This window comes from Anomaloglossus baeobatrachus, chromosome 2 (genome assembly GCF_048569485.1).
Source record: "Anomaloglossus baeobatrachus isolate aAnoBae1 chromosome 2, aAnoBae1.hap1, whole genome shotgun sequence".
NCBI lineage: Eukaryota > Metazoa > Chordata > Amphibia > Anura > Aromobatidae > Anomaloglossus > Anomaloglossus baeobatrachus.
Window position 1 is genome coordinate 349,580,766 of NC_134354.1, and position 21,850 is coordinate 349,602,615.

A 21,850-nucleotide genomic window follows, 5' to 3' on the forward strand; every position below is an offset into this window, starting at 1 on the left:
CAGATCATGTGAAAATATAATTTTGGTGTCATTCTCAAAACCTTTGGCCATGACTGTACAATGTGTACATTCTAATAAAAATAAGGAAAACCATTCCATGAACAGGTGTGTCCAAACTTTTTACAAGTATTGTACATCTACTAAACATCTGTAGTTCTTCAAGATGTTTAAACAAGTTCCCTGCTAAGTTCTTTCAAAAACTATCTTGAAGTGTGCCTAGAAAATTGAAGCTGTTTTGATGTTAAAGGATGACCACACCAAGTATTAATTTTATTAAATGTTTCTCACTTTGCGTATTGTTTCATGATTACACTAAACTATTACAAATTCTATTTTGGAAACCATTTTTTATTTTGCCGCAATTTTTCTACACCTGCCTAAACATTTTGCTCAGTACTGTATATATAAACATACATACAGCTTCCTTTGTGTTAGGGCAATTTCAGATGTCCATGATCATCAGTCCGATTTCGGATCGTTATGCTGCACGGACTGACTGTGCTTCTCCCAAACTGAGAGTGACAGAAATATATGAAGCTGTAACACTTGGGTTGGGAGACGCGCAATCAGTCCGTGCAGCATAGCGATCTGAAATCGGACCGATGATCCCAAACGTCTAACAGAGCCGTTAGGTAGTATATTGGAGAAGGGTTTTATGAGACTGATATGACCTGCCAGAAAACAAGAAACTGTCTAATGTTGTGTTATTAATGGTGAAATAATGTTTTGAGGGTCTGTACAACAGGACAGGTTAGGACTGCTTTGCTTCGAGCTTCATTTGGAAGATAATTTACATCAATGAGCACACAACAATACTAACCTTGAGATTTGCACCATGCCCTGTATCGGTAGTATAATTATAGCAAAATACACTTATTGTATATTACAGAGCAAAGTAATATTAAGGAGAAATCGTGTCATATATACATTTATCTTACTAGGATAGTAGCTAGTGCTAATAAGTTAGTGTCTTAGCCATTCATTTTCACACTTGTGATTGACTGTTCCAGGAAATGTTTGTGTAGCGCTAATGTGAAATTTGCATGCAGTCAGTGTTGTTGTTACTTCAAATTTTCTCGGCATTTATCTGCCTTCTTGGCTGTTTGACATGTAAGTTCGATTTGTACATTGATTTTCTTTAGGCCGCGTCTGATTATTTTTTTGATACGTCGTGTTTGGAAGTCAGCTGTGGTAGGAGCTTAATTATCACTTGTGGTGCAGACTTTCAAGATCATATTCATTAGGTGATCATTTTGCTTAGAACTGGGATAAAATATGTTAAGATGCTAAAAGGTGGATGAATGTAAAAAGATTTATGAGATTGCCGAGTCCATTCATGCAAATATGTAATCAGAGACACATTTAATATGAGATTATTTAGCAGATATTTTATATTCAGGGACACAAGCGCATCTTCTTACAGTGACTTAAGACCGTGGCATCAATAGGCATGTGTAACTTGCATCCACCATACAAGGGGGAGACATGGCAAATTTAAAAAGGCATTCGTACCCAAAATGTGGGTATTACAGATTTCATTAAAGATGAACTTTCAAAGCATTTTTTTATCTTAAACTATATATATCAGCAAAAATTGCAGTGATATGGGCTTTTGAACAATGGTGCTGAAGAAGCAAAATTCCCCTTCAACCAATGGGGTTTACTTTTTGCATTTTATGATGCTCTCCATTCATAAGAAAGCAGAATCCTTAGAGGGGAAAAAAGGCCACAGATAACGTCAAAATAGTATTATTCAGCATGATCTGGAGAGCTGATATGTCTCACTTGGCCATGCTGAGAACTTCTCACATCTTTGCTTCCTCTTACTATAATGCCATAAGAGGACAGCTGCAGCGTGGAAACGCTAGAGCAGCGAAGATCACTTTGGGGCAGCGTTTGTCACCTACAAGACTCCAGACCTACTACAGGTATCATACCATAAATCTCCTCATTTCCTAATACCTGAAGTGAATCCAGAGTGTTTGATGTGACAAACACTGCTCCCACCATGATCTTTATCTTCTCTACTCCGGCGTTCCTATGCTGCAGCTCTCCTCGACTCCTAGGGCTGTAATGACTGGAAGTGATGGGAGTGAGGAATTCTAAGTGTGTGCAAGTGAATATATACTGTATATCTATATATAATTGCCTTATTCTGTCTGTCTGTCTTGCTCCAAAATTACGTCATTACAGTGACAACCGTCGCATCGGCTCGGCCCGGCCCCGCACGCGTTGGATGCTCGGCCCCGCCCCCTGCACACATTGGCCGCTCGGCCCCGCCCCCCACACACATTGGGCACCTATACACCTCCTCCTGCACATATTGGGCACCTATACACCTCCCCCCAGGACTACTCCACCTATTAGACACCTCCCCCCCAAGGACTACTCCTCCTATTAGACTCCCCTCCCCCCAGGACAACTCCTCCTATTAGACTCCTCTCCCCCCAGTACTACTCCACCTATTATACTCCTCTCCCCCTAGGATTACTCCTCCTATTATACTCCTCTCTCCCCAGGACTACTCCTCCTATAATACTCCTCTCCCCCCCAGGACTACTCCTCCTATTATACTTCTCACCCCCCAGGACTACTACTCCTATTATACTCCTCTCTCCCCAGAACTACTCCTCCTATTATACTCCTCTCTCCCCAGGACTACTACTCATACTATACTCCTCTCTCCCCAGGACTACTACTCCTATTATATGCCTCTCCCCCAGGACTACTCCTCCTATTATACTCCTCTCTCCCCAGGACTACTCCTCCTATTATACTCCTCTCTCCCCAGGACTACTCCTCCTATTATACTTCTCTCTTCCCAGGACTACATCTCCTATTATACTCCTCTCCCCCCAGGACTACTCCTCCTATTATACTCCTCTCTCCCCAGGACTACTCCTTCAACACACACACACTGAACAAAACATATCTCCCCCCAAAATATTCACACGCACCCCACACACACACACCCACACAAACCGCGCAACACACACAGCACCACACACACACAACGCTGCAGACACACAGCACTCCACAAACAACGCAACACACACAATGCAACACACAAACAACACCGCTCTCAACCCCCCCCAAACCCAGACAACACCCATTTCCAGCGCCCTATACATACACTTGGCAACTACACACAGCATCAACTATATATATATATATATATATATAAAAAACAAGAATCATACATTAACTACACAATAAAATCTAGAATACCCGATGCGTTAGAATCGGGCCACCTTCTAGTATGTATATATATATATATATATATATATATATATACACACACACACACACCAGATCACCCAGATCTCTCTGATGGTTTGACATTTGGTGTGGGCATTTGCTTTCTATTTCCTTTAATGACACTGTCTTCTTATGATTCGGCAGCATCATAGAAGGGAAAAAGTATGTCCCCAGAGAAGAACCTGTGGTAATGCCCCATTGGTTGAATAAAAAATGTATTTGTGTAAACTTCAAAAGCCCATACCTCTGCAATGCAGGGGAGAGGAAGAAAAGTTGGAGTCAGCCCCTCTGCACTGTTTAAGTGATATATACAGTCTAAAATAAAAAATATTATGAAGGGTCCTCTTTGAGTGATGTTTTTACAGGGATACAAAAAAATGATACTCTTGTCTATGTGCTACTACTGGTATTGCTTCTCATTCCTGTTAATGTACTGTAAATTGTTTGAGATGTAATATTCATTACAACCCAGGAAGAAATGTGGCAGTGTTTGAGATACAAATTGTTAATGAAGCAGTTAAATGTGAGTTAGGAAACATGAAGAAAGGCAAGAAGTGCCCTGCTGAATATCTGATTGAAGAATTAGGTATAAAAGTCTCCTAATTCTGGAGGTGACAAAAATCTGAAATCTATGGGATTAATAAGCCTGACTGCTTCAGGCCTGCACACAAGCTATACAGTATTATGCTGGATTCACACGTCTGAGAATTACAGTCTGAGAATGGACTGTGATGTCCAGACCGGCCACAGACTGCAGATCTGAACTAAACAGCCTTATATATGGTATGAAGCTGCTGAAGAGGCCGGGGACCACTCTGTAAATGTCAGACGTGTGAAACCAGCCTTACAGTAAAAGTTAAGCCATAATAAGAAAGCCACGGACCCACTTGGGGGGAGGGGCGACATGACCAAGGGGGAGGTAGGGAGTGATGGGTTAATAGGGACAGTGGTATATGCCTAATATGGCTTTGGGGGATGGTTTTAGCCGGGGAGGAAGAGGAGGAGCAGGGAAAGGGTTAGCTGGGAGAGGAAGGAGTTACCTCCTCTTCTGTTTCCGGACGCCGAACGATCTGCACGTGCACCTCCATGGCAGATCTTCAGGAGCTCCAGCGTCTGATTCAGGCAGCGGTCGCAGCGCACGGGCCCCTGGCAGTGCAGACCCACATCAGGGCTGCCGGGGTTAACCCGTCGGCGCTTGCCCCTCGTCCCCCCAGCAGCGGCGGGCGCCAGTCGCGGCCCCCCCGCAGGTATTCCCCGGGCGCGGGGGGGGCGAGGAGGAGATGTAAGAGCCCCTCCAGGGACCCTCCGCAGAGTGCAGCGCAGCAGCAGCGTCTGGCTGCTGCAGAGGCCGGCGGGAGGAATCTTCGTTCCAGCCGCGGCGGTCGGGAGGTGGGAGTGGCCAGCACGGGGCCTGCTTCCGGTCCCGGCCTCCGGGCTGGAGTTACTGAGACTGCAGCGGCTCCAGGCCGGGAGCGCGCTCGGCGCAGGAGAGAGGCCAGCAGATCCCCCTGCAGTCGGCGGGGGGACCGCGGGGCTGCACGTGGCGGTAGGTCCGGCGCCGGGGGGGGGTCTGCGGTGCCTGACCCCGGTGCGGCTGAGAGAAGGAGTGACGGCGGGAGCCCTGCGGCAACCGCCGGGTCACTCAGTACCGCTGTGCAGCCCCCGGATGTGGCAGTCTCCCGTGGGAGCGGGAGGACTCGGCGGATGGAGGCCTGCAATAGCCCAGGAGGGCCAGAGGCGACGACGGCTGAGATCCGGAGCCGGGCGTCTGGTCGTCCGCGCCCAGAGGCCCCTTGCAGTCGGCAGGGGGGGCGGGCGCAAGAGGTCGAGGCCCGGGGTGCCGGCGCGGGGGACAGGACGGTCTCCTGGGTTGTCACCCCGGGGCAAGAGATGGAGCGGGGATGACTCTGCCCACGCGGCGGCCCTGTCTGGCGGCCGTGGTGGGGGGGGTGCTGCGGCGGCGCCCCCCGGATGTCGGATGGAAGATGAGGCCAGCGGCGAGGAGGGGGAAGAGGCTTTCGGTTCGGAGGAGTCGGATGGACGACAGACGGAGGACAGCGAGGCGGCGGTCTCGGGAGACGCCGAGCGGCGGTCGGGTGAGACGGCCGCGGAGGCGGCAGGGGCTGCGCTGGCGGGGGGCTTCGGGGGGGGGGCGGCTGCGGCTACGGCAGCGCCCGCTGGTTTCGCAGTGTGGAGTCAATTGTTGGGGCTGTTGCAGGGGCTGGCGGCGGCTTCGGGAGCGGGGGGGGAGGGGGCCCAGGCGCCGGTGGCGGCGTGGGTGGGTGCAGCCGGTTTAGGGGCCTCGGCGGCGGCGGGGGGTGACGGAGCGGGTGCGAGTAGAGGGGGGGGCGAAGGGGGGAGTGAGACGGGGGGGGGAAAGGAGAAGGAAAAGGAGAAGGAAAAGGAGAAGGAAAAGGAGAAGGAGGATGAGGTGGTGCGCTTAGATGATAGGGCTAAAAGCGAAGTTTATGTTTGTTTTGAGGGCCCGCTGGGGGCCCATTTAAAGAAGGAGGTGCGGGAAAAAATTTGGAAAGGGGAATATGTGGAGATATTTTCTCTGCTTCCCCTGGAGAAATTTAATTTGGATAGGGTTAAGCCGAGTGATTCCAAAAAGGAGAAGGACGAGGAGGAAAAGCGCCGTTATAGGCTTATTCCTCGGACTTTTGCCAACTGGCTACAGGCATTTGCGATTTTGGCGAGCGTGGTCGGGGAGAAGGAGCCGGAGCATTGTTCGGCTTTGTTCGGCTACATGGATGCGATAGGGGAGGCTTATCGAGTTTATGGCGGACTGGCGTGGCTGCGCTACGACGAGCAATTTAGGCAGCGGAAGGCATTGCGGCCAGATATGCGTTGGGACCATAAGGATATTTCCTTATGGATGCGATTGATGTCGGCACCGGCTCAGCCCTTTCGGGGGGGCGCCGGGGGTTCGGGGGGGGCCGGGTCCCCGGCAAGTTTCAAGAAAGGTTTGTGTTGGCAGTACAATGAAGGGCAGTGCAGGTTTGGAGCGGCGTGCCGTTTTAAGCATGAATGCTCCGGTTGTGGGGGGGGACATAGCTTGTCCAAATGTTTTAAAAAAGGAAAAGGAAAGGCTGGTGATGGGGCTGGTAAGAGGGACGACGCCGGTGAAGGTAGAAGTGATGGTTCCGTTTTTAAATAGGTATCCGGACAAGGAGGCGGCGGCGTTGTTAAGTTCTGGTTTTTCGGATGGTTTTCATATTCCGTCGGTTGTTAATGCATCGGTTCCGCCGTATCGTAATTTGCGTTCCGCTCGGGATCACCCGGAAGTGGTGGATGAGAAGCTGGAAAGGGAGGTGGCTTTGGGCAGGATGGGCGGCCCTTATGTCGCCCCGCCGTGCGGGAATTTGGTGGTGTCACCGTTGGGGGTGGTACCAAAGAAGGAGCGGAATAAATTTCGGCTGATTCATCATTTGTCTTACCCGGAAGGGTTATCGGTGAATGATGGCATTGCGCCGGAGTTGTCGGCGGTATATTATGTGTCGTTCGATAAGGCGTTGGACCTGGTTAGGGCGGCGGGGCGGGGTGCATTGATGGCAAAGGCGGATGTGGAAGCAGCGTTTCGGTTGTTACCGGTTCATCCAGATAGTCAGCATTTGTTGGGTTGCTGGTGGGATGGCAGTTATTATGTTGATCGTTGTTTGCCAATGGGCTGTTCCATTTCGTGTTCGTACTTTGAGGCATTTAGTTCGTTTGTTGAGTGGGTGGTTCGGGACGTGTCCGGGCTTACGTCCATCATTCATTACTTGGATGATTTCCTGTGTGTCGGGCCGGCGGGTTCGATGGTTTGTGCGGGTTTGCTATTTGCGTTGCAAAAAGTTGCGGCCAGTTTCGGGATTCCTTTGGCGCCGGATAAGACGGAAGGCCCGGCGCCGGTGATGTGTTTTCTGGGAATTGAAATTGACACCATTGCTATGGAATGCAGGTTGCCGGCGGAGAAGGTCCGTGATTTGAGGTCCGCAGTGTCAGGGGTAAAAGCGGCGAAGAAGGTGCGGCTTAAGGCGGTGCAGTCTTTGCTTGGAAAATTGAATTTTGCTTGCAGAATTGTGCCAATGGGGAGAGTGTTTGCGAGGCGTTTGGCGACGGCGACGGCCGGGGTACGGTTGCCGGCGCATTTTGTGCGGATCACAAAGGCGATCAGGGACGATTTGGAAGTATGGGATCAATTTTTGCAGCATTTCAACGGCCGGACGCTGGTGATGGAGAGGGTGGCGTCTAACGGGGCGTTGCAGCTGTTTACGGATGCGGCGGGGTCGGCCGGGTTTGGGGCTGTCTTCAGAGGTCATTGGTGTGTCGGGCAGTGGCCACAGGCGTGGCGGGAGAGCGGCTTGGTTAGGAATTTGGCTCTGTTAGAGCTATTCCCCATTGTAGTGGCAGTGGAGCTATGGGGGTCGCACTTTGCCGGAAGGAAAGTGTGTTTTCATTGTGATAACCAGGCGGTGGTGCACGCGATTAACAACTTGTCTGCTAAGTCGGAGCCGGTGGTGGTGTATTTGCGGCATTTAGTGTTGAGATGTCTGCAGTTGAATGTGCAGGTAGTGGCAAGGCACGTTCCGGGTGTTGACAACGAGGTGGCTGATGCTTTGTCTCGTTTTCAGTTCAGCAGGTTTCGGGCGCTGTTGCCGTGGGCGGACGAAGTTGGAGTGGAGTGCCCCGAGGATTTGTGGCATCTGGTGAGGCGGTGATCTCAGACTTGATTCGGAACTCGGTGACCGAGGTGACTTGGTGCCGGTATGCTAAGGTGTGGGCTGAATGGGAGGAGTTGTTGCGTCTGATGTTTGGTGGGGAAAGCGTGGATTACTTGGTGGCTTTGTTGTCATTGGTGAGTACGGATTTTTCAGCCGGGCGATCGGCATCGGCTGTGGCACATCGGGTGTCGGCAGTGGCATTTTGGTTAAAAATGAGAGGGGAGCGTGATGTTTCACAGGATTTTCGGGTTCGTCAGGCTTTGCGGGGCTTTCGCCGTGGCGTACGGGAGAGGGACAAGAGGCGCCCTGTATCGTTTGGTTAGTTGAGACGGATGGTGGGTGGCCTGAGCGGCATTTGTGAGTCTGTGTACGAGACGGTTCTATTTACAACGGCTTTCGGTCTCGCTTTTTATGGGGCGTTCCGGATAGGCGAGCTGGTGAGCCCGTCCAGGGTGACGGGTGGTGGTTTGATGTTTGAGGACGTGCAAGTGAGCAGTAGTCAGGTGGAGTGCCGGATTCGCCGGTCAAAAATGGATCAGCTGGGCCGTGGTAGATTGGTGGTGTTATATGCGGTTCCAGGAGAGGAATTGTGCCCTGTGCGTGTAGTCGAGAGATTTATGGCCGTGAGGGGAGGCTTACCTGGCCCGTTGTTGCGGCATTTGAATGGGTCGTTTTTGTCGAGGTTTCAGTTTGTGGCGGTGCTGCGGCTAAGTCTACGTAACGCGGGGGAGCGCCCGGAGGAATTCGGGTCGCATTCATTCCGAATTGGTGCAGCAACGGAGGCAGCCCGTTGGGGGCTTGGAGATGAGGTGGTAAAGCGTATTGGTAGATGGGAATCTTCTTGTTTTCGGCGGTATGTGAGACCGCAGTTGTTGTAGCATCATGGGACTTTGGTTACGTGCGGAAGGTTTGAGGAAAGGGGTGTTTTTTGATGTGTTGGTGGTTGTGCTGTTATTGGTTTTGATATTTTCGTTTTGTTTTATTTGTTATAGGGAAGTGCCTGATCTGGATCTTGGGGCACTCCTTCGTATTTTGGGGTGCCCGTCGGGCGGAGGTCCGCCCGAATGGTCGACAGTTGGGTTTGGATCGTGCGCAGGCGACTGTTCGATGGATCGGAGTTCGGGGCATGGAGTGGGGCAGGGTGGTCCCGGAATTTCGTTTCCATTGTAAAGTTGAGCGGCCCCCGGATGTGCTGGTATTGCATGTGGGGGGTAATGATCTTGGTGCCAGGGCGTCGCGGGATTTGATCCGAGACATAAAGATTGATTTACTGCAGTTGTGGAAGCGGTATCCTGGTTTGCTGGTCGTATGGTCTGACATAGTGACCAGGTTGGCATGGAGAGGGGCTCGGTCGGTGGAGAAGGTTAATAAGGCCAGGGCCCAGGTGAATAGGGTAGTGGCTAGGTTTGTGACCAGGAATGGTGGGATTGTGGTACGGCACAGGGATTTGGAGCCGGCTGATTGGCGATTTCGGAGGGGTGATGGTGTGCACCTCAACGAGGTCGGTCTGGATTTATGGGCGTTGGGTCTGCAGGATGGTGTGGAGCGTGCTTTTGGTGTGTGGCGGGTCCAGGCCACGTAAGGTGTCACGTGGTCTGTCCTGTGGCGGTGGGGGTAGGTCTGGTCCAGAGGTTTGGAAGTGATTGGTGGCTGGACCGGGAGTCATTGTCTTGGTATGGTGGCTCTCGGTTTCCGGGATGTGGCAGGCACGGGGTTCTGCCAAAGTGTGGGGGTCAATCCGTGGGTGATTGGCACCTCGTCTCTGGGTCGGTGTGTTGCGGCCGGGGACAGGGGAAGTAGTAGTAGTGGACTGGGCCTACCCCGGGGGGTATTGTAAATGTTATTGTCTATTGTTACCGTTATGTGGTTGTTTTGGGTCGCCCGTTGGACGGCGTCCCTAAGGTACTAGTCTGTAAAACAATAGGCAATAAAAAGGCTGCTGTGGCCATTTGAACCAAGTCGCATGCAGTCCGTGTGTTTAATTTTAGAGGATAAGGGGGTTTGGTTACACAGACATCATGACCGGAGAATCCTCCCTCAGCTGGTCAAGAAAGCCACGGACCCACTTGGGGGGAGGGGCGACATGACCAAGGGGGAGGTAGGGAGTGATGGGTTAATAGGGACAGTGGTATATGCCTAATATGGCTTTGGGGGATGGTTTTAGCCGGGGAGGAAGAGGAGGAGCAGGGAAAGGGTTAGCTGGGAGAGGAAGGAGTTACCTCCTCTTCTGTTTCCGGACGCCGAACGATCCCCGCCCACCCTCCCTTTGTGTTGTCATGTGGGAGATGTTTTTGGGTAGTTGGGATACCTTTTGTCACAGTAGCGGTGGGGGTAGGTCTGGTCCAGAGGTTTGGAAGTGATTGGTGGCTGGACCGGGAGTCATTGTCTTGGTATGGTGGCTCTCGGTTTCCGGGATGTGGCAGGCACGGGGTTCTGCCAAAGTGTGGGGGTCAATCCGTGGGTGATTGGCACCTCGTCTCTGGGTCGGTGTGTTGCGGCCGGGGACAGGGGAAGTAGTAGTAGTGGACTGGGCCTACCCCGGGGGGTATTGTAAATGTTATTGTCTATTGTTACCGTTATGTGGTTGTTTTGGGTCGCCCGTTGGACGGCGTCCCTAAGGTACTAGTCTGTAAAACAATAGGCAATAAAAAGGCTGCTGTGGCCATTTGAACCAAGTCGCATGCAGTCCGTGTGTTTAATTTTAGAGGATAAGGGGGTTTGGTTACACAGACATCATGACCGGAGAATCCTCCCTCAGCTGGTCAAGACACAGTAGTAGCAGATGACCTGCTTGTTGATGGCTTCTGAGATGCAGCAGTTTTTTTTATATAAAAATTAACTGGTGTACATTTTAAAGCATCAAATAAGGAATAATAAGGATAGCAAAAATTATAGAATTCATGTTTTATAGTATATATTAAAAAAAAACAAGCATACAGGGAAGTAGAGAGATTATTAGACATCCTTATCTAGAGATCCAATGGTTCATGGTGCCATGGTTTGTACTCCTTGCACCAGCAATAGCCATCTCAAGACAGTCGAATGACTGAAGGCAGCCTGCCAGAGTGCCAGGCTATAGCACCCAGTGACTGGCGGACACAGACATTAAAGGGTTCCTGTGCAAGGACAGTATATGGACCAAATGCAGTCCAGTAGCTCATCATAATGCACAATTCCACCTACTTCGGAGAAGGATGTGGACCCCTTACTTCTTGTGCAGCTGTATAGATTGCACCAATGGTATGTCCGCCCCTGCAGTCACATGTCTGTTTTGGGACATCATTGCTGTACCAAGAAGTACAGAGCTGTTTATCATATTACTTGTCTGTACAATCACTTTAAGAACAAACGATAAGGGTGCTTTACACGAGACGATCTATTGTGCGATAAATGTTCGGGGTCATGGTTTTTGTGACGCACATCCGGCATCACTTGCGACGTCGGGCTGTGTGACACCTCCGAGCGACGCCGTATCGCTCACAAATCGTGAGTCGTGTACTCGTCTTTCGGTTTCATAATCTCGTTTAATTAAAATGGCGCTGGTTGCTCATCGTTCCCGGGGTAGCACACGCCGCTCCGTGTGACACCCCAGGAACGATGAATAGCAGCTTACCTCCGTCCCGCGGCACCCGCCGGCTATGCAGAATGAAGGAGGTGGGCGGGATGTTTACGTCCCGCTCATCTCCGCCCCTCTGCTTCTATTGGCCAGCGGCTGTGTGACGTCGCTGTGACGCCAAACGTCCCTCCCACTTCAGGAAGTGGATGTTCGTCGCCCACAGCGAGGTCGCTCAGCAGGTAAGTACGTGTGACGGGGGTTAAACGAGTTTGTGCGCCACGGGCAGCGATTTGCCCGTGACGCAGAAACGACGGGGGCGAGTACGATCGATTGTGAAATCGCACAATCGGTCATCCCGTGTAAAGCAGGCTTTAGTCTTTGTTTTGTTAAAGCGGTTATCCGGCTTATTTTGACTTTTTTTTATTATTTCCCTATTGGGCTACATTGGGGCAGGTAAGTAGATAGTGAACACTTACCTGCCCTGCTGTCAGCCCCTTTCCCCCGGCTCAGAGTGGTCATGTGACTGCTCCTGCCGCGATTTTGCTGCTTCCGGTCATTTCATGTCAACACGGGCAGGACCATGTTGACATGCAAATCTGGGAATAGCATGTTGCCGCCCTACTGGGCTGGTACAGTGCGTGAGTCCCCGCCCCTTTCCCAGCACCCTCCCACACATTCCCCCGCACCCCGTACTCTCCCCGCAACCTCCCCCTGCACTGCTGTGGGACCCGTGAGCTGAGGGGAGGGGCCTGGCGGCGGCTGCTCACGGTGTCACCGCCAGCACCGGGCCCCCTGCTCAGGATCGCACATTCAAATGTACCGGCATCACAGATCACAGATGCTGATATATTTGAAAGCACTGATGAGAGGGAGCGCAGCTTCTCACCACTGTCCCGCTGTCTGTGTCTGACAGTTCAGGACAGCGGTGACGTCACTACTGTGCTGATATGTCCAGACCAGACAGCGGGCGAATGTGGAGCAGCGGCGGGGACAGAGGAGGGGTGTGTATGTATTCCCTACATGTGTTCCATATGGGGGTGGGGGTCGGTGCAGAACGATGGTGGGGGGGTCGGTACAGAGCACCGTGTGTGTGTGTGTGTGTGTGTGGTGGAGGTTGCAGAGCCCGATGTGTGTGTGCGGTGCAGAGCCATATGTGTGTGTGGTGTGCAGAGCCCTATGTGTGTGTGCGGTGCAGAGCCATATGTGTGTGTGTGGTGTGCAGAGCCCTATGTGTGTGTCCAGTGCAGAACCATAATGTGTGTGTGTGTGTGTGGGGTGTGCAGAGCCCTATGCGTGTGTCCGGTGCAGAGCCCGATGTGTGTGTGTGGTGCAGAGCCCGATGTGTGTGTGTGGTGCAGAGCCATATATGTATGTGGTGTGCAGAGCCCTATGTGTGTGTGCGGTGCAGAGCCATATGTGTGTGTGTGTGGTGTGCAGAGCCCTATGTGTGTGTGCGGTGCAGAGCCATATGTGTGTGTGTGATGTGCAGAGCCCTATGTGTGTGCGGTGCAGAGCCATATGTGTGTGTGTGGTGTGCAGAGCCCTATGTGTGTGTGTGTGTGTGTGTGTGTGCGGTGCAGAGCCATATGTGTGTGTGGTGTGCAGAGCCCTATGTGTGTGTGTGCGGTGCAGAGCCATAATGTGTCTGTGTGGTCTGCAGAGCCCTATGTGTGTGTGCAGTGCAGAGCCCTATGTGTGTGTGCGGTGCAGAGACATATGTGTGTGTGGGGTGCAGAGCCATATATGTGTGTGTGTGGTGTTCAGAGCCCTATGTGTGTGTGCGGTGCAGAGCCATATGTGTGTGTGTGATGTGCAGAGCCCTATGTGTGTGTGCGGTGCAGAGCCATATGTGTGTGTGTGGTGTGCAGAGCCCTATGTGTGTGTGTGTGTGCGGTGCAGAGCCATATGTGTGTGTGTGGTGTGCAGAGCCCTATGTGTGTGTGCGGTGCAGAGCCATAATGTATCTGTGTGGTCTTCAGAGCCCTATGTGTGTGTGCGGTGCAGAGCCCTATGTGTGTGTGCGGTGCAGAGCCCTATGTGTGTGTGGGGTGCAGAGCCATATGTGTGTGTGTGGTGTTCAGAGCCCTATGTGTGTGTGCGGTGCAGAGCCATATGTGTGTGTGTGATGTGCAGAGCCCTATGTGTGTGTGCGGTGCAGAGCCATATGTGTGTGTGTGGTGTGCAGAGCCCTATGTGTGTGTGTGTGCGGTGCAGAGCCATATGTGTGTGTGTGTGGTGTGCAGAGCCCTATGTGTGTGCGTTGCAGAGCCATATGTGTGTGCGGTGTGCAGAGCCATATGTGTGTGTGTGTGGTGTGCAGAGCCATATGTGTGTGTTTGTGGTGTGCAGAGCCATATGTGTGTGTGTGGTGTGCAGAGCGTGATGTGTGTGTGCGGTGCAGAGCCATATGTGTGTGTGTGGTGTGCAGAGCGTGATGTGTGTGTGCGGTGCAGAGCCATATGTGTGTGTGGGGAGCAGAGCCGGATGTGGTGGGGAGTGCAGAGTCTGATGTGGTGGGGGTGCAGAGCCCGATGTGGTGAGGAGTGCAAAGTCCGATGTGGTGGGGAGTGCAGAGCCCGATGTGAGGCTGTTATTTCCAATGCTAGAGTGATAACAGGTCATTGCTGGGGCAGAATACTGACAGGGAATGTGTGTGCAGAGGGCGAGGCTGGACACTGGGGTGGGGCTGGACACTGAGGCCGGGCGGTGACAGCTGTGACTGGGAGGTGTGGCACAGGAAGAGGTCAGTTTGCTGGAGCTGAATGTAAACAAAGAACTGCAGAGAATAAAGGGATAATTCAAGAGGAACAAAAGTTGGAAAACAAAAAATAACAATGTAGGGGTGATTTATATGACAATACAGCACAGATTAGCTTAATGCAAAGAAAAATTAAAAATTAACTTTTAATAATTCCACTAAAAGTGGTTAAAAAACCACAGACGAACAACACTAAAAATATGTTTAGCCCCTCCTGTCAATTCAATTGACAGGAGGGGCCAAACCTATTTTTAGTGTTGTTCGTCTGTGGTTTTTTAACCACTTTTAGTGGAATTATTAAAAGTTAATTTTTAAATTTTCTTTGCATCAAGAGAATTGCTACCTTGGAATTGTTGCTATATTTGTTTTGATTTTTGAAATTTACCCAGTGGCTATCTGCGTCACAGATTAGCTTACCAAAAGTTTTTGAGTTTATGTCGGACAACTCCTTCAAGGTTTTGCTCTTGCAGATAGTGTGAAGTGGATGGTATCAGTAACAAATAACGTGTTATACTGTGAGATTCGCTATTGAGAGTCACATTCACATTGTCCGACTCAATTACAATTGTAGTATTTTTGTTGTAGGATGAACATCTCCTGGTCAAACATTTCCAGTATCTACGATGGTCACCTTACAGAGATACTCCAGACACCAAAAGGTCCTTCTTACAACTCCTTTCCATGTTGGAACAGTGGCAGGAGCAGAACAGAGAACATAGGACCCTTGTACACTGTCTGTAAGCATGCACATATTGAGGCATTTTCTGTAGGCCTTCACTTTCTGCATGCATTTTTTCAGGCTTACAATATGATTTTTCTGTACTTTTTACAGGAATGGTGGAGGTCGGAGTGGGACTTTTTGTGCTTGTGCAATGTTGTGTGAAATGACACGATGTCACCATGTGGTTGATGTTTTCTATGCTGTTAAAAGTTTGCGGAATATTAAGCCAAATATGGTGGAAACACTGGTAAGGCTAAAATATACACAACTGCTGATTTGAACCCTTTTATATATTTGTTGTCTTGAACTATATTCACTTAATTCATTCTTTCCCCTCACAGGACCAATACCGATTTTGCTATGAAATTGCCCTGGAATACCTAGAACTGCATGATGCCAGATAGCACCTATCAAGATAGTAATTTGGGGACCAACCCAACTGCCTGTGCCCTGTGAAAAGATGTGCCAATCTGATGCATTAATATATTGTGGCCAAATTTAAAAATGACTTCCGTCATCTCTCCTAATCCGGTGTAAAAGGGCTTCTCTCTGCTGTCTCAGTATGAAGTGGAAGTTATGCCATTTAATGCCTGTACATTATTTAGAGCTGTATATACGAGTGCCATCATAAAACGCCAAAAAGGGTAGGTTCACACCGAAAAAGCTACAAATCTGCAGCAGAATCCACATTTGCAATATGCAGATTTCCTTTGAATTTCAGAGGCTTTTGCACCTCTTTGCTGAAAGGGGTGAAGTCTACCCTGAAATTCTAAAACTGGAATTCACGTGCACCGCAGATCAATTTTGATTTTGCACTATGTGCTCGGCCTTGTATATTGCTGCAAATTTATTGTGCACAAATCTGTACGGCGCATCCTTAGCATTTTCCTGATGTGCGCACTTACCCTTAAATTCCAGTCCATATCATATTTTACCTCTCAGATACATTCATATGAAATTTGCATATGCAAATCAGAGCAAATATCAAAGAGATTTCTCAATGTCAGTGATATTTTAGGGACAATTGAGCTGTATATAAGGGATCTTCAACTTTCATCTCTCAATATGTGATCCTTTACTAGGAGGGGAGGGCGAGCGCAATAGGGTAACCTGCATCAATGAAAGGCAGGCAAAGAAATGTGTCTCTATATGTGTAATGGATTGTTTCTCTGTGATCTCTATGCCACAGTATCATGATCACTATTTGTATATAATGGAAAAGGATGTACTAACCCCACAAGTAATGAAGGGGTTTTTAATGCTTTATTGTACTCAAATAAACTGCTTGTTTTTATTAGTTCCGTGTTCTGGAAATTGGTTCTTGAATGTTTGAACGTTAAAGAGAAATTCCTCCAGTGTGAATAAATGTGCAGATGTCAACTTGGTGCTGATTTAAGACTTCAGGCACTAATATTTTTACATTACAAGGAGGTGAGAGCTACGAGTGCTTCTTACCTTTGTATTAAAGGGCATTAGGCATTTCTCCCTCATGACACAGTTTATTAGGAAGAGATGAAAAATTGGTGTCTGTATATTAGGCAGAGATGACAAGTGTGTTCTTCACCTCTGCCCTGGGGACAAGCTTTGTATTTGTAGATATATGATGTGTGTGGCGCGCATATATTTATACAGTGTCAGATTGAGCCGCCAACCAGTAACACTGACGCTTGGACCCCACTGTTCAGCTACATACAAATATTACATTAGCCTCATGCACACATTTATCAGTACTTCTATGTAATAATGCACTGGGCAGTTGGTTGAGTGACTGATGAAATGCTTTTTTTCTGTACATAGTAAATATGTAATAGGGCCAAATACTGCACATATTGGGGGTAAGTGGTTTATTCCAGCACAGGGGCACCGAGGATTTTCCTTTTCCCATGTGGGCCAGTCCAAGCCTATATTAAATACAGTGCCTTGCGAAAGTATTCGTCTCCCTTGAATTTTTTAACCTTTTCCCACATTTCAGGCTTCAAACATACAGATACAAATTTTAAATTTTATGGTGAAGAATCAACAACAAGTGGGACACAACTCTACCTAACCCAGAAAATATGCAGTTTAGAGTAGGACCCAGCAAAGGAGGGTGCCGTGAAGGGGCGCTGGGCTAGTATTACAATGGCCATTTTAATATTCTAAATACCTCCAAAAATATTTATTTATTGCGGTTTTTCACGGAGTGCGATTGTCCCTTTTTTCACATATATATACTGTTTATATATATATATATATATATATATATATATATATATATATACAGTGCCTACAAGTAGTATTCAACCCCCTGCAGATTTAGCAGGTTTACACATTCGGAATTAACTTGGCATTGTGACATTTGGACTGTAGATCAGCCTGGAAGTGTGAAATGCACTGCAGCAAAAAAGAATGTTATTTCTTTTTTTATTTTTTTTTTTTTAAATTGTGAAAAGTTTATTCAGAGGGTCATTTATTATTCAACCCCTCAAACCACAAGAATTCTGTTTGGTTCCCCTAAAGTATTAAGAAGTATTTCAGGCACAAAGAACAATGAGCTTCACATGTTTGGATTAATTATCTCTTTTTCCTGCCTTTTCTGACTAATTAAGACCCTCCCCAAACTTGTGAACAGCACTCATACTTGGTCAACATGGGAAAGACAAAGGAGCATTCCAAGGCCATCAGAGACAAGATCGTGGAGGGTCACAAGGCTGGCAAGGGGTACAAAACCCTTTCCAAGGAGTTGGGCCTACCTGTCTCCACTGTTGGGAGCATCATCCGGAAGTGGAAGGCTTATGGAACTACTGTTAGCCTTCCACGGCCTGGACAGCCTTTGAAAGTTTCCATCCGTGCCGAGGCCAGGCTTGTCCGAAGAGTCAAGGCTAACCCAAGGACAACAAGGAAGGAGCTCCGGGAAGATCTCATGGCAGTGGGGATATTGGTTTCAGTCAATACCATAAGTAACGTTCTCCACCGCAATGGTCTCCGTTCCAGACGAGCCCGTAAGGTACCTTTACTTTCAAAGCGTCATGTCAAGGCTCGTCTACAGTTTGCTCATGATCACTTGGAGGACTCTGAGACAGACTGGTTCAAGGTTCTCTGGTCTGATGAGACCAAGATCGAGATCTTTGGTGCCAACCACACACGTGACGTTTGGACACTGGATGGCACTGCTTATGACCCCAAGAATACCATCCCTACAGTCAAGCATGGTGGTGGTAGCATCATGCTGTGGGGCTGTTTCTCAGCAAAGGGGCCTGGCCATCTGGTCCGCATCCATGGGAAGATGGATAGCACGGCCTACCTGGAGATTTTGGCCAAGAACCTCCGCTCCTCCATCAAGGATCTTAAGATGGGTCGTCATTTCATCTTCCAACAAGACAACGACCCAAAGCACACAGCCAAGAAAACCAAGGCCTGGTTCAAGAGGGAAAAAATCAAGGTGTTGCAGTGGCCTAGTCAGTCTCCTGACCTTGACCCAATTGAAAACTTGTGGAAGGAGCTCAAGATTAAAGTCCACATGAGACACCCAAAGAACCTAGATAACTTGGAGAAGATCTGCATGGAGGAGTGGGCCAAGATAACTCCAGAGACCTGTGCCGGCCTGATCAGGTCTTATAAAAGACGATTATTAGCTGTAATTGCAAACAAGGGTTATTCCACAAAATATTAAACCTAGGGGTTGAATAATAATTGACCCACACTTTTATGTTGAAAATGTATTAAAATTTAACTGAGCAACATAGCTTGTTGGTTTGTAAGATTTATGCATCTGTTAATAAATCCTGCTCTTGTTTGAAGTTTGCAGGCTCTAACTTATTTGCATCTTATCAAACCTGCTAAATCTGCAGGGGGTTGAATACTACTTGTAGGCACTGTATATATATTTATTTTTTTTTTCATTTTTTTTTCATTCAGTGGGTGAAATAAGTATTAAATACGTCACCAATTTTCTAAGTAACTATATTTTTAAAGGTGCTATTGATTTGAATATTTCACCAGGTGTAGGTAACAACCCATCCAGCCCACACAGGCAAAGAAATCAAACCATAAATGTCCATAAATGTCCAGAATTAAGATATGCATAATAATGAGAAATAACACAGGGAAAAAGTATTGAACACACTTTCTGAAATGTAATTAATACATCGTACAAGCCTTTGTTGGTGATAGCTTCGAGACACCTGTATGCAGATACTAGTTACATGCATTGCTCAGGAGTGATTCTGGACCATTCTTGCATACAAACACACATCAAATCATGATCTATTGGCTTCTTGTATGAATGCTGAGCTTTAGCTCCTTACATATATTTTCTATTGGATTCAGGTCAGGTGATTGGCTGGGCCATTGTAGCAGCTTTATTTTCTTTTTCTGAAACCAATTGAGAGTTTCCTTGGCTGTGTGTTTGAGATCATTGTCTTACTTAAATGCACACCCTTGTATCATCCTGGTATTGGCAGCAGATTTTTATCAACAATCTCTCAGTATATTTTTTCCATTCATCCTTCCATCAATTATATGACATTTGCTTGTGCCCTATACTGAAAACAGCCCCACACCATGAGGTTGGCATGGTGTTAGAAGCCTCCAAACATTTTGTGTGTTACGACATCTAAAGAGTTAAATTTTGTTCTCATCTGACCCAACTATATTCTCTCAATATTTCACAGGCTTGTCTAGTTATTGTAGAGCAAACTTTAACGGTGATTGAACTTGCTTTTTGCTCAGTATTGGGACCTTGCGTGGTGAGTGTGTATACAGGTCATGGAGGTTGAGTGCATTACTTATTGTTTTCTTTGGAACAATTATACTCCACAGTTGGTCATTATCTCTTGGACAACTCTTCTGATAATTATTTTCACTCTTCTGTCTTGGAGTTTGCATTCTTAACGGAACGAGATAGAGAAAAAAGTGAATTAAAAAATTGTAGAGCATCATCAATTCAATACGAATCGACACCTTGCATACAGAAATGCTATGATATGAAACCCATGACCCCCCCAAAACATTGACTGCTGGTCACGCATGTGGTGCTCATTTAACTTTGATGCTCAAAGTGGCCACCGTCAGCTACAATGCACATCTGTATGGGGAGATAAGGTATGCACACCAGTGACTATGTAAGGGGAATACATGAAATAGCAGAAACTGCTGTGTGAATACTGACTTGAAAAATCCAATAGCTATATGCAAGAGTGAAAATGTGAAAAATGGAATCTGCATTACTGCCATGAACATATGAATCAAGAGAAATTTAGCTACTGAATTGATCAATGCAATAGAGCCCCAACACTACGCCAAAGTATTTCTCTACGTTGGGGTCCCTAGCTTGTGTGTGTCCTCTCATGCAGTTAAAAAACTTACCGTGTATGGGAAGCTGAGACCCAGGCTATTTATGCGTATGATATGGATTGGCAATAGGTGTGGTTGGGGAGGGTTCACAAACGAAAAACTACTAACAAATAAGGAATAACGCTTGGAACACCATTCTAAGTCCGAACTGGGTGCAAAAACCTAAAAAAAACATCACTATGGGGAGATAAGGTATGCACACCAGTGACTATGTAAGGGGAATACATGAAATAGCAGAAACTGCTGTGTGAATACTGACTTGAAAAATCCAATAGCTATATGTAAGAGTGAAAATGTGAAAAATGGAATCTGCATTATAGCTATTGGATTTTTCAAGTAGCTAAATTTCTCTTTATTCATATGTTCATGGCAGTAATGCAGATTCCATTTTTCACATTTTCACTCTTGCATATAGCTATTGGATTTTTCAAGTCAGTAGCTAAATTTCTCTTGATTCATATGTTCATGGCAGTAATGCAGATTCCATTTTTCACATTTTCAATCTTGCATATAGCTATTGGATTTTTCAAGTCAGTAGCTAAATTTCTCTTGATTCATATGTTCATGGCAGTAATGCAGATTCCATTTTTCACATTTTCAATCTTGCATATAGCTATTGGATTTTTCAAGTCAGTATTCACACAGCAGTTTCTGCTATTTCATGTATTCCCCTTACATAGTCACTGGTGTGCATACCTTATCTCCCCATAGTGATGTTTTTTTAGGTTTTTGCACCCAGTTCGGACTTAGAATGGTGTTCCAAACGTTATTCCTTATTTGTTAGTAGTTTTTCGTTTGTGAACCCTCCCCAACCACACCTATTGCCAATCCATATCATACGCATAAATAGCCTGGGTCTCAGCTTCCCATACACGGTAAGTTTTTTAACTGCATGAGAGGACACACACAAGCTAGGGACCCCAACGTAGAGAAATACTTTGGCGTAGTGTTGGGGCTCTATTGCATTGATCAATTCAGTAGCTAAATTTCTCTTGATTCATATGTTCATGGCAATAATGCAGATTCCATTTTTCACATTTTCACTCTTGCATATAGCTATTGGATTTTTCAAGTCAGTATTCACACAGCAGTTTCTGCTATTTCATGTATTCCCCTTACATAGTCACTGGTGTGCATACCTTATCTCCCCATAGTGATGTTTTTTTAGGTTTTTGCACCCAGTTCGGACTTAGAATGGTGTTCCAAACGTTATTCCTTACAATGCACATCTGGACTCTGGACAGCATATTGTATCACGTTGTGCAATATGGTAGGTGACACGTTTGCACAAGGATCTGTGCTACGTCGTCGTAGGTCCTGCAATGTTGGTGGAGGGGGTTGCATACACCTGCTGTTTGATGTGACCTCACAGAAAGGAGTCCAATGGGGTCAGGTCAGGTCAATGTGGAGGCCACTCCATGCAGCTACCATACCCAATGACTTGTATGAAGGTCTCCATAAGGTATCACTTCACGCCAGCAGCCTTGTGAGTTTTACACGTTCTAATCATAGCATTT

At 47.6% G+C, this 21,850-nt stretch overlaps 1 protein-coding gene across 6 annotated transcripts in view; it reads left to right on the forward strand.

Annotated features, from left to right (window-relative positions):
• The window catches only part of PTPRU (protein tyrosine phosphatase receptor type U), a 248,438-nt gene extending 232,142 nt beyond the window's left edge, over positions 1-16,296 (forward strand). For all 6 annotated transcript variants that reach the window (XM_075335997.1, XM_075335999.1, XM_075335998.1 and 3 more), the window contains 3 exons: positions 14,864-15,015; positions 15,111-15,246; positions 15,341-16,296. In XM_075335997.1, coding sequence (XP_075192112.1) covers positions 14,864-15,015; positions 15,111-15,246; positions 15,341-15,403 — 351 coding nt within the window. In that variant the 3' untranslated portion in view covers positions 15,404-16,296. The remainder of the gene's footprint in view (positions 1-14,863; positions 15,016-15,110; positions 15,247-15,340) is intronic.
• The last annotated feature ends 5,554 nt before the right edge of the window (positions 16,297-21,850 follow it).